Source organism: Pteropus vampyrus, unplaced genomic scaffold, assembly GCF_000151845.1.
Source record: "Pteropus vampyrus isolate Shadow unplaced genomic scaffold, Pvam_2.0 Scaffold18, whole genome shotgun sequence".
NCBI classification, from domain to species: Eukaryota; Metazoa; Chordata; class Mammalia; order Chiroptera; family Pteropodidae; genus Pteropus; species Pteropus vampyrus.
This window is the reverse complement of record NW_011888799.1, coordinates 9,877,426-9,891,081: the sequence shown is the minus strand read 5'-3', so window position 1 is coordinate 9,891,081 and position 13,656 is coordinate 9,877,426. Positions and strand designations below refer to the sequence as shown.

The 13,656-nt window shown below is 32.6% G+C and overlaps 1 protein-coding gene across 1 annotated transcript in view; it reads right to left on the bottom strand.

The window, feature by feature from the left end:
• The window catches only part of CD2AP (CD2 associated protein), a 110,850-nt gene that overhangs the window by 19,669 nt on the left and 77,525 nt on the right, over positions 1–13,656 (bottom strand). Inside the window, exons 11-12 of the mRNA XM_023527690.1 lie at positions 1,189–1,357; positions 688–830 (exon numbers count right to left, since the gene is read on the bottom strand). Coding sequence (XP_023383458.1) covers positions 688–830; positions 1,189–1,357 — 312 coding nt within the window. The remainder of the gene's footprint in view (positions 1–687; positions 831–1,188; positions 1,358–13,656) is intronic.

The following is a 13,656-nucleotide window of genomic DNA, read 5'->3' as shown; positions in this document are numbered from 1 at the left end:
AAAAAAAAACTCTTAAAAACAAAATTTAAAGAACTATAAAATAACCATTACCGCGAAGTAGGGACTGTGCACTACTTTTAATAGTGAGACCTTTATCAAGACCTGTTTCAAGTTTTCCGTTTTAAAACTAAGCGATATAAAAGACCAAGAGACAAATAAAAATGATTAATAGGCTGATAAATCAGTCCTAAAACTGAAGGAACAACACTTAGGTAAAGCCTGCTAATATATATTGAGAGAGTGAGTCACAAAAATCCTATTTTCCTGAAATGGAAACAAAAGTATATTGAAACTAAGTGGAGACATAAAAATAGTCTTCTTAAAAATAATTTAGTGCTGGCATTTAAAGTCTATATTATCTCTTTATTTTTGTATTCGTATCTGCCTGACATAGGTGGTATGGTCATTCCATTATAAAGAGACAGAATGATAAATGGATGCTCTCTTAATATCCATCTCAGTCCTCTGACCAGTAAGAAAGCTTATGTGAAACATAAATATTCTACCCATTTATCTCCTTTCAATTTTATTTTTCTATTTTGGCTTCACAGATTTTAAACAAGTTTTAATTAATTTCCACTGTATCTATCCACACACAAATTGCATAGACACATTTCTTATTTTAGATTCCAAAAACTATAATTGGCAACTTTTTTTAATGTACCACCTTTCTACATATTAACTTACCTGTTTCTTTAGAGCTCCTAACTGTAAATGAATCTAGGTCTACTGATTTTGGTCTAAGTGGTAACTGTTCAGAATTTAGCTTTGGTTTTGATACTGGCTCAGTTTCAAATTTTGATAAAATGGTTGACACTTCCCCATTAATCCTGAAATGAGAAAATCAAACAGAAGCAAAAATCACTTATATGTGAAACATGGCCATTTCTGAACAATGTGATTTAATGACACTAAAGATGTTATAGCATAATACTGATTTTTCTTTGTTCTATAAAATTATTTTCATAAGCATTAACCTCTACCCTAATCATAATAAAATCAGATCTATAAAAGTGGCTTAATATGAGTATATCCGCCTAATGTGAATGAATATAAGATTAACATATAACAGAATTACTGAAGACTACAGAAAAAACATGGAAAACAAATACTTTTAAAATTACTTTGAGATTTAGAAAGGCAGGAGAGCCATTTATGTCTAAGGCAGGTAAATTAGGTAAAACTTACCTGGCTGCAGGAGGTGGTGGAGGAACAGGTTTTTCTGGTCGCTTTGGGTACACTGTTCCAGATCTTAATAAATTATTGGCTTTGGTGGGTGGAGTAGGCTTCTTGGGTGGGACTTGTGGAGCAGCTGGTTTAAATGGTTTCTGTTCCAGCACTGATTTTTCATCTGATTATTTAAAAATATTCAATATATTAACAATCAAAACTATTTAGGTTTCTCTATTACTTAAAGCTAATGTCAGGCTGGAAAAGTGTGAAACATAAGAAACATTATTTGTGTATGTTTGCACTGTTTTATCTATTTTAAAGTTATAATAAGTCTAAATGCCTTAAAAAAAAAGTTTATTTTGGTGAGGAAGGAGACCACTACTAAGAATCTATTACACAAATAATGCTTGCTTCTTATTGTCTTCTCAGCATCCTTTGTTTTAAGGGTGGTAGTCTACTCAAATACAACCACTTATGATTTTACTCTAAGCAGAGAACAATATTATCTAAACTTAAATCCAGACCACAACCTGAAAATGAAGTAGAAGGAACTAAAAATAAATAGGAATTCTAATGTCATTTAACAGAGTTATTTAAAAACAATGACGATGACAGAGAAAAAAGCCAGATGTCAGAAACTGAGACTAGATTGATTACTCAAAGATGAGGAAATTACAGGCTTATATTTATAATTCTCATCATTTTATTAGGAATTTCATTAATAACATTTCATTTAATAATTCTATAGAATAGGTAAGAAAATATGCTAGGAAAAAAAAACACTGAAAATAATTACAGACCACACTAATAAAAAAAAATTTATCACCAGAAAGGCATGGTACTATATAGGATGACATATTTGGTTCCTGATCTTTCAAGTACTAAGAACAAGTATTAAAACTGACACATGTGCACGCATATTAGATATTTATGTATAGCAGTCAGCAAAAATGTGTTGCAAGGCATAAATGCAAAAATAATAAACTCCTAAGTAATACTGAGTAATTTTCAAAATTTACGTGGTCTTTGAAAACAATGTTTATATTACAGGACCACAAATAACTTCACAAGATTTCACATCAATAAGAAACTTAGTCATTATAAATCTTGAACAAACACTGCAGGCCATGGATAAACCACTCATTCAAAATAAGATTTCATCTAACAATGAAAATACAAGTTTCAATTTTATCATTTATTCATAGCTTCCTTGGATCATTTGAAAATATAGCTTAGTCTAGTAAAACCCTGGTCATTCAAACTTAAATTTCTACAAAATATTAGAAAAGATGTTTCACATAAAATATCAGGAAAGTGTTAAAGGATAACTTAAATAGAAATTCGCTGATTAACTGAATATACTTAACAGCTTAAAATTAACTCAATTTTGTAGTTTATTCTAAAACAAAAGAACACATTTAATATTCATGGAAATCAAATGTAATAATAATATTCATCATAACTGGTATATCCATGATTAAGTCAACTATAGTATGCTGATTTATTACATAAGTAATACATGATGGCAATGAATTTAAATACTAGATTTTATTTCTTTTGAGGTAAAACTTACATAAAATTAACCATTTTAAAGTGAACAGGGCAGTGCCACTTAGTATATTCACATTATTTTACAATCTCTTCATAGTTCTAAAATACTTTAATCCCACCAAAAGACTGTTCCCCTTAATCAGTTACTTCTCATTCAGCAATCTGCCTTCCATCTCTACAGATTTACCTATTCTGGATATTTCATATACATGGAATCATACAGTGTGTGACCTTTTCTGTCTGGCTTATTTCCTGCAGCATAATGATTTTGAGGTTCATCATCATTGGATGTATCACTTTTTTATTCCTTTTTCTAACTAACATCAATGAACACAGCACAATCCATTCATCTGTTGAAGGACATCTGGGTTGTTTCTACCTTTCGGCTATTGTGAAGTATGCCGCATAAACAAATGTGTACAACTAATTGTTTGAATATGTTTTCAATTATTTTGGATATGTATCTAGGAGGAATGACTGAATCATACAGTAATTCTATGTGTAATTTTCTGAAGAACTACCATATATATATTTTTTTACAGCAGCTGAAACATTTTATATTTGCATAATATATGAGGAGTCTGAATTCTCCACAATCTTGTCAACACTTGTTATTTTCTATTTTTATTATTTTACCCATTTAATGAATATGAAGTGGTAGAGCTCATAGTGGTTGCTTTTCCCTAATGACTAAAGATGTTGAACAGCTTGTCATGGTGCTTGTTAGTCATTTGTGTATTTCCTTTAGAAAAATGTCTATTTCAGTCCTTTGCCCATTTTCTGATTGGGCTGTCTTTTGCTGGTGAGTTGTAACAGTTCTTTATATATTCTAGATATTGGACCCTTTATATATTCCAGATACTGAATAAAGGATTTACAAATATTTTCTCCCATTCTGCAGTTTGTCTTTTCCCTTTCTTGATAATGTGCTCTGATGCACAGAAGTTTTTAAATTTAATGAATTCCAATTTAAATATCTTTTCTTTTGTTGTCTGTGCTTTTGGTGTCATATCTAAGAATCCACTACCCAATCCAAGGTCATGAAGATTTACCCCTATGTCTTCTTCTAAGACTTTTAGTTTTACACTTCTTATTTAAGTGAATAATCAATTTTCAGTCAAATTTTGTATATGATATGAGGCAGGGGATATCCAATTGTGCATAGAACTTTAGCTAGAAATTCACCAAAAAAAGGAGGAAATTTAGATTTCGGAGGAAAAAGTCTTCTTGCTAGCTATTCAAATGCCCAAAGAGATATGTAAGATACAGATATTATAATTTTAGAAAAAAGAGTTATCATGTGTATAAAGAAAATTTTACTAAAAACAGCTAAAAATAAATGGCAGCTAAAAATATATCAAAATAACTAAAATATAACCTTATCATATTTATCATAGAATACAGCAATACATTAAACATGTACATAGTTAATCTACTATTAATTCAGATGAGAGTTAGTTCCCTGCTGCATGAATGGCACCAAAGTGTGAATCATTACAAGTGCATAAATTCTGACTGAAAAATCAAATATTCCATGCTCTATCAGTGGTCACTTGGAGATGCATTAAGAGAAAAACACAGCACTAAAACAAAAAGTAGCAAGTATATTCTTAATTGAATCTATTTTCCCAAAATTTTAGGGGAAAAAAAATCTACCCGTATTTATCTCACTGGAGTGACTTGAACTGACGTATAACATATTTTCAGAAGCATGAATACAAAGCTCAAGAAGTTATCAAAAAAAAAAAAAAAGGAAAAGGAAAAGAAGAAGTTATCACCACATGAACACACCTGAGTAACTACCACTCAGGCCAAGAATTAGCCACATTACAGTTTCCCTCATGCCACTTTCCAATTAATTACTACCCCACTGCTCCTATCCAAAAGTGTCTTTTAACATCATAGGTCACTTTTGCATAATTTAACTTTAGATTAATGAAATCAATGATTCATGTTGCTGTGTGAAACTCTAGTTCAATCACTTGTTGCTATGTAGTCTCCTGGTATGAATATACTTCAATTTATTTATGCATTCAGTTGCTAGTGGACATTTATGCTGTTTCCAATTGGGGGCCAATATCAATAATGCTATGAAAAACTCGCTTATTTGAGTCTTTTGGTGTACATATGGATCATACATTTCTGCTGGGTACATAATTAGGAACAAAAGTGCTGGATAATAGGACATGGATATATTCAACTTTAGTTCTCCATATTAGATACAACAACATACATTCTCACCGATAGTATAAGGGAGTTCTACTAATCTGTATCCTCATCATTTAGTATTATTAGACTTTTTTTTTCTTTTCATTTTGGTGAGAACCTTACTTTGGTTTAAAATTATATTTCCTTGCTGAGCAATAAAATTAATTTTTCATACTTTGATAAAGTGCCTATTCAATACTCTGAACTACATTTTTGAGTTATCTTTCAGAAAATTTAGAGCCACAACCCATGGAATTGACTTTTATGCATTTTATAAGGTAGGGTAAAACTTTCATTTAGTACCATTTGTAGAAAAGAATGTTCTTTCTCACTGTAGGTACAACTTTGGTCACAAGGCAAACACCTATCGATCTATTTCTGAATTCAAATGTGTGTACAATGTGAGGTAGAGGTTAAGATTTATATATTTCTTATATGGATATCAATTAACATTATTTACTTCATCTTTTCTATAATACAATAGCAACTTTGTAATAAATCACATGGCCTTAATTAAGTCTCAAATAATGCTTCTTGCTTCATTTTGTCTACTTTGTCAACTATTAATATAGTTAGACCAGCTTTGACTGAGGTTTGCCTGTAATATTTTTGTCCGCCCTTTCAACTTAATCCTTCCTGAATCCTTATCATTAAGGTATGCAGCTTGTTAACAGAACATGGTAAGGTCTTTTTTTCCTTTTGAATCTAACAATTTTTCTTTTAATTGGAATATTTAGTCCATTTATATTTTCTGTAATTACTTAATATTTGTTACCTTTTTATCACTTGGTCTATTTTCATTTTCTTTCTTGCCTTCTTTGTATTTTTATTATTCCATATTCTCCTATTACCTTTCTACTTAGACATTCTATTTTCTGTAGTTGCCTAGAGATTACAACACACATTAAAGTTCATACAGTCAATATTTATATTTACCTACTTATTTGTCTTTCTGTTGGCTCTTCATTTCCACAACTCTAACCTTACATTTGGAATCTTTTCCCTTCTGCTTGAATAACACCCGTTAATACTCTCTACAGTACTAGCATACTAGTGATAATAAATTCTTTCAGATTTAATTGGTCTAAAAATGTCTTCATTTTTTTCTGAAGATATTTTCACTGGCAATATAATTCTAGATTAGCAGTTATTTCCTTTAACACTTTGATGATGTAATTCCACTGTCTTCTGGCTTTCATTTTTTTCTACTGAGAAACAACTATCAATTTTATTTTTGTTCTTCTAAAGTAATATGTCTTATTCTCTGGCTGCTTTCAGTATTATCTTTGTCTTTTGTTTACAGTAGCATGACTATAGTGAGTGTATAGAGTAGTTTTCTTTACACATTTCCAGGTTGGGCTCCACAGTACCTTTTGACTCTGTGGCTTTTTCTTTTCATCCTTTGTGGAAAACTGGAAACCATTATATCTTCAAATAAGGTTTCAGCTCCATTCTCTCTCCTCCCCATCTAGGTCTTCAATTACAGGTATTGTAGACCTTTTTCATTGTATGCTGTATGTCTCTTAAGGTACTTTCTATATTTTCCATTTCTTTATCCCCTCTAAACTTCAATTCAAAAAATGTTCTTTTGAAAATATGCATACATGTATATATTAACAGGTGTGTATACACATAACCCTATACATGTATATCAGATATATTTACATTTACAAAATTCATTTATACTTACATTTACTTATGCTTACATTTACATGATTCTAGTTCTGTCAAAATTACCACATCTTTTATTATTTTGAATGTATATTAAGCATAGATACTTTACTTTATAGCTCGTGTCTGGTATGTCCAATGACCCTTGTGGGCCAGGTTTCATTTTCTGTTTTTGGTTTCTAGTCATGTACCATATCCAAGTATGTCTGGTTATTTCTGAATGAGCATATGACAAAAGACATTTATATGAAAATATATAAAGATAACTTAAAGTTCTAATTGATTTCATTTTCTCCAGAGAATAAAGATTTGCTTTTGCTTCTGGTAACTAGGGCTATAAAAATCCCAGACTGCCTTCTTCCAAATCAAAGATTGAGGCAATGAGAAGCTGGGCTTCAGTACTTTTGAAAGGTAGTTCGACAGGCATACCTTGTTTTATTGCAGTTCACATTATTGTGCTTCACAGAGGTGTTTTTTGTTTCGTTTTGTTTTGTTTTACAAATTGAAGGCAAGACCCTCCATCTGCAAAAAGATTATGACTTGCTTTATTGTGGTGGTCTGGAATGAATCTGCAATATCTTCGAGGTATGCCTGTATTTCCATTTCCTATTTCCCATAAATGAAGTTCTCTGACAACCCAATTCAAAGTTCAGAAGTTTACTAAGGTATTTCCTTTATTATGGGCTCTGAACTCCAATTTCTGTCTCCTTGAACTCAAAAATCTATTGAAAGTTCCTTTCAGAGTCACAGCTACCACCTTCAGAATTGGCAACTCAAAAGGAAACACAGGCTCAAATGCTCAACTTATTTACTGAGCTCCACTCCTCTTTTAGATCTTGGCTCTATAATTTCTGGCAGTAGTAGTTCCCAACTTAGGATGGTTTGACTTATTGATGTGAAAGTGATACACATTCAGCAGAAATCGTACTTCGAATTTTGATCTTTTCCCATGCTAGTGATATGCAGTCTGATACTCTTATGACGCTGGGAAGTCGTAGCAAGGCGCAGCTCCCAGTCAGCCATGCAATCATGAGGGTAAACAACCAATAGTCTACAGAGTATTTGTTCTGTCAGATGATTTTGCTCAACCGTATGCTAATGTGAGTGTTGTAACCAGGTTTAAAGTAAGTCAGGCTAAACTATGTTTGGTAGGTTAGATGTATGAACTACATTTTCAACAATGGTATTTTCAATTTACAGTGAGTTTTATCAGGCCATAACCCCATCATAAGTCAAGAAGCATCTGTATATATTTCACACAACCCTTCTAGTTGTTCTCAGCAGATTTAGTCCTCATTTGTCATTGTCAGAAGAATCTTTTGCTTCAACTTTAACATCTACTGCCTTGGCTTTCATGACACCATTCTCTGATCATTCTCTACCTATCTCTATGACTATTATCAGTCTTCTTCAAGAGTTCCAGCTCATCCAAAAATTCCTTAAATGAACATATTCTAAGAATCTTAGAAATGTACGTATTCTAAGCTCTCTTCCCATTCTCACTCTTAGCAATCTTCTTGAACAATGTGACTCATATTCATAAATTTAACAGCTAACTTCATGATAGTACTTTCCAAATAAAAACTTAATACAAAGCTTTTGCAAAGGTTTATCCCTTACTTCCCATATTCATACCAAATTCCATGTCAAAAGCTGAACTCATACATATTTTCCCCCAGAAACTGTATCTATTTCATACCTACTTCATTTCCTCATCCTCATAACCACTGGGATCCATTTAGTCAACAAGATGTGCTAATGTAAAAACCTAAACCACCTTCTTTATGGTAGAGCCCAAACATATCTTTAGCAGGTCATATAGTTGATACACTCAGCTACATCCTACTTTCATATGATTACACCAAGCCAGTAAGTGCACAGCATTCTTTTTACAAGACTGATTGGTCTACAAGCAAACATGTACCCAAAGTTGCTCCAAAAAACTGAAAAGGACTTACATTCCATGGCTGTGGAGAGGTTTTCCTCTCTTTCCCATCAAATGAACAAGAAATCATGTAGCCCTGATTGTCACTGTCAGCATTCTTGTGACCACAAGGGGAACCAATCTGAAGATAAAGTAGACACTAAGGATGGCAGAATGGAGAGAGAGAGATAATCCAGGTCCATAATGAAATTACCGAGTTGGGGAGAATGGTGTCATACAACTCCTACTTCTAGACTTCCAATCATGTAAGACTGTTTCCTTATTGTTTAATTCAGTTTGAATAAGGATTCCAACTTCCTTTTATCCATACCACCACTATATCTTCTAAACAGCATGAGAACAAAGTTTCAAAAAAACATATCTGAATAACATGTCACATCAGTCTTTAAATTATACAATAAAAACTGTACTAAGTATACTCTATGCATTATATACCTACTGTGCAATAAATTAAAGAACCAATGTCAAATAAGATTTAGATACACACATATACACACACACCTTATGCCTTTGCTCTTATGAAGTTTAGTCACATGTGGAAAAAATATTTAAGAAGTATCTAAACTAATATATGACATACAATAATGAGAAATATCTGAGACGGGTAGTTTAAAAAAAAAAGACATGTCAAGGTGACATTTTGCTGGACATTATAACAAACCTGGAAAATGAGAAAGAATTAGCCATAAAGAGATTCTGAGGGGAATACAGGATTCCAGGAAAAGGGTACTATATCATGAAACTATGAGGAAAAAATCTGGCATTCCACGAACATTGCATAGTGAGAGACTATATTACATACAGCGAGCAAGAAAAGAGGAGTATAAATATATAAGAAAAGTCAAGAGGGGCCAGATCATGCGAAACCTGGAAGGCTAGGCTAAGGCTAATGTAACCTAGATAAAGCCTCCTTTTGAGAAGAAAATATTATAAGCTGGATATTTTTTCCAAATTGCAATAGGAAGCATTCAAACACATTAAAATGATGTGTTGTATATAACATACACATATAAATATGAAATACATACACATACACACATATTTTCCACAGTATAAATTCTAAAACCCCTATCACTACTTTAAATCCTTTTTGGAGAAGGGCAAGATATAAACAAATAGTTAAATACACATTCCTTCTCAAATCATCCAAAGGCCTTTCATAAACTACACAAGTAGTTGTCAATTTTGTCCTCAGATTAGAATCATGTGGAGCACTTTATAAACACTAATATCTGCATCCTACTCTATGAAAATTCTGTAGAAGATCCTAAGCATCAGCATATTTTGTAGACACCCAAGAACTTCTAATATGCCACCAGGATTGAGAACAACTATACCAAGCTACCTTTCTAGCTTAGTTTCTCAAAATTCCTCCCTGGTGCCTATAACCATTTCCTGAATATGATACGCTTTCTCTCATTCTTTTCATATTCTCTTTCTGTGGAATAAACTTCTCTTTTCCAGTCAACACATTCTGCTCATTTTTCTAAGTCTCCGCATAATCACGACCTCATTATTATATATATTAACTATTCCAACTAGGAATTGTTTTTGTCAGAACATCATTTTAAAATATAAAAAAAAATTTTTTTTAACCTTCCTAGCAACTAACATAAGCCAGTTGCCTCACACATACTGACTGATTTTATGTTATTGCATGTTTAACATTTGGTTAAGTCTGTTTCAAGTGTGTCTATAAAGAAAGAATATTGTTTGCTACTTCTTAAGAGGTCAATATTATTTTTAGGTTCAAACTGAAGTGATATATTACAGAAATCAAAATGTTCTTTGTAGAACATTAGAGATAAGTATCATTTCCTTTTTGGTAAGCACACTAAATATAAAATACAATAGAGTCCTCCACAGCTCTCAACTCAGAGTTTATGTACTACAGATTGTCACAGATGAAAAGGCACTTGAGTTTAGTACCTCCAATAATAAATGGCCTTAAATGAGTCTTAAACACATGAATCTTGATTTTAATTCCACGCTAAAGTAAACTGTATTACATCAAGGCTTGAGAGCACATAATTACTTAAAAGCATATTCTGAACACTGATCTCTAAATCACTCTGCAATATGAAGAATACTGATTTAACAGTCCATGGCTAATGAATGAATTGGAAAATACGTACCTTTTTATTACATTTAAATTTTCACAAAGTTTTTACTCTTTATAAATTAATTATTCACACAAAGAAAAAGAAATGCTCCTAAGCAAGATGTAGACACCTAAAGACTTCCATTTTAAGCAGTATGTATCAAGACCTACTATTCTGCCAACTTAGAATTCAATGTAAGGCAAAAATACCTTTCAAGAACGAGGAGAAAAAAATATATTTTCAACAAAATGCATTCCACCATTAGGTCCTCAATCTCTACATTAGGCAGAAAGTATAAAATGCAAACAAATGGAAGTACAAAGAAAGTAATGAATGTCAAAACAACTCCAACCAAATACTGACTGGAGTCTGCAGCATACAGATTGGTGATTGAAGCTGTGAGCTTTTAGATACATGATTGCAAGAAACAATAATAAGACAACAAAAGAACAAACTCTGACAGTTCTTAATTTTTTGTTCAGTGAATGAACTAATGATGCTACTAGCCCTGTCGATGGGAGCCTGCAGCAGCCACATGATACTCTGTAAAAGGCAAAGTCGATGTAGTCAGTTGAGCCCCAAACCTTTTTCTTGGAGATAGAGGTTAAGATTTACTGGGGTTGAATGTCCCAGAAATCCCCCAACTAGAACCTTAATCTTATTTATCAGTAGTGAATTCCTAGCATGTGACTACATCTTCCCAGCAATTTTAACTTACTGCCCTTCGATATCAGGCTAAAATCTAGATGCAGAGATTTAAAAAAACAAACAAACAAAACCCTCAAGAAGGAATATCATCCACCAGCACAACTCTCCCTTCTCATTGCTAATTAGAAAACCAGATTGTCATTATTAACATTGGTGCTTAGTTCCCGCTTTGAGGGGTTTATTGTCAACTGAAAAATAAGAAAGCTGAGCTCAACTTCTCAAATAAAAACTCTAGAAGAAATGTTCCTCAAGCAAAAGTGAGTGAGGATTCACTGTCTCTAATAATAAAAATGTGGTACACCAGGCTAGGCTTCAGGAGCCTATTACGCTCTTCTTGTGGATGTGACTAGGGCCATGAGAGAGAACATATTAATAAGGTTATTGAAGTGATTTTTTTTATAAGCCTGATAGAGTTTTTGTTACATTCTATCCTACACATTTATATGCCACACTACCTGGCACTCCAAAATAAACATCAATTCATCCCTTCCTGTTGCACATATTTCAAACCAAGGGTATAAAGGGTACCAAGAATGAAATGTACTACTAAAAAGTATGTTCAAAAAAGTCTTCCCAAAATGCAGGAGAAAAATTTGTACTCCAAAGTGTTGATATTATTACTCTCCTAAGGCACAGCATGACCGGCATTCAAGGCGCCTCTAGAAAAGAGGAAGCTGGAAACTGCTAAGTAGGTTTAAGAAAATCCAGATGACAGCTTGGGGCAGGGTGTAGATGGTCAAGATTTAAACTCCATTCTTAAGAATTGAAAAACTACTCCATGAAATGATGTCACTTAAGAGTCAAGGGTAGGATGCTCAGTTTTGTGTTTTCTAGTAGCTCCTTTTTTTCCCTCCCCAACACAAAATCACTTTTCAAAGTATATCTTCTGTGCAATTATCTCTTGAGAGATAAAAGTCATGAATACACATATTGATGGAATATACCTGTCAGAGGCCTAGGCTCCTTAATTTGTTCCTAGCCATGGTTTGAAAAGCAACCGTCTGTAGACTGTGGAACAAGGGTAGAACTATGATTTATGTTTGTTTTTATTTAAAAAGAAATACTTTAATCTCTACCAACATTTAATATTTAGATTGAAATTAGCTCTCTCCCCCAATGCATGTGTCCAAAGGTTACTATGCAAAGCACTGGCATTTTTCCCTATTTCTTGCAACAGGGCTATTAAAGCCATGTCAGGTTACTAAGAATATTCTGAAATATTAAGAACTATTTCCTTTATTATACATTATACTTGTTTCGCTTATAAAAAAAAATTTCTTATGTTTGCATATTTAAAAGTTAAAACCAAAACTTTAAGTTTTAAAGTTTTCAGTGAAAAGTTTGCTGTTAAAAGTTAAAAACAATGTATTTTGTATTTACTCGCTTATTTACCATTTCTGGCATTCCTCATTAATTTGTATACATCCAAATGCATACATAGGCATCATTTCCTTTCTGCCAAAAAGAACTTACAACATTTCCTATGGAGTTCACTGAGATTCTTCGATCCCTGGACTTTTAGTCTTCACCAAATATGAAAACTTTGCAACCATTATTTCTTCAAATAGTTTTTCCTGTTCCCACTCTCTCAATTGCTTCAGGGACTCCAATTACACAAAAGTAAAACCAACTGATATTGTCTCTCAGGTCACTGATGCTCTGTTCATTTTTTTTTCTAGTCTTTTTTTTCTATAGATTTTAGATAGTTTCTATTGCTTTATTTCCCAGTTAACTAATATTTTCTTCTGTAGTTTCCAATCTACTAATAATTCCATCTAGTGTTTTTTTCCTCATTTCAGATACTGTATTCCTCATCTGCAAACATTCGATTTGGGTTTCTTTTTTTCATATTTTCCATTTCTCTCATCATCGTATTCAAATTTCTTGAACATGTGGGATACATTTATAAGCTGTTTTAAGGTCCTTGCAGCTATTTCCATTATCTCTTGTCATTTCTGGGTCTGTTTAAATTGACTGATTTTTCCTTGAGTTATGGGTTACTATTTTTCTGTTTCTTTCCGTGCCTCGTCATTTTGACCAGATAATGAATATTGTGAATTTTACACACTTTGGTGCGAAATTTTCTTACACAGGCACACCATGAAGATATTGTGGGTTTGGGTCCAAACCACCACAGTAAAGCAAAGATCACAATAAAGCAAGTTGTAATCTTTTGCTGGTGAAGGAAGGGTCTTGTCTTCAATTTGTGAAAAACACATCTGTGAAGCACAATAAAGCCAAACACAATAAAACAAGTCATGCCTGTATTCTTTTTAATTGTATTGAATTTTGTTCTGG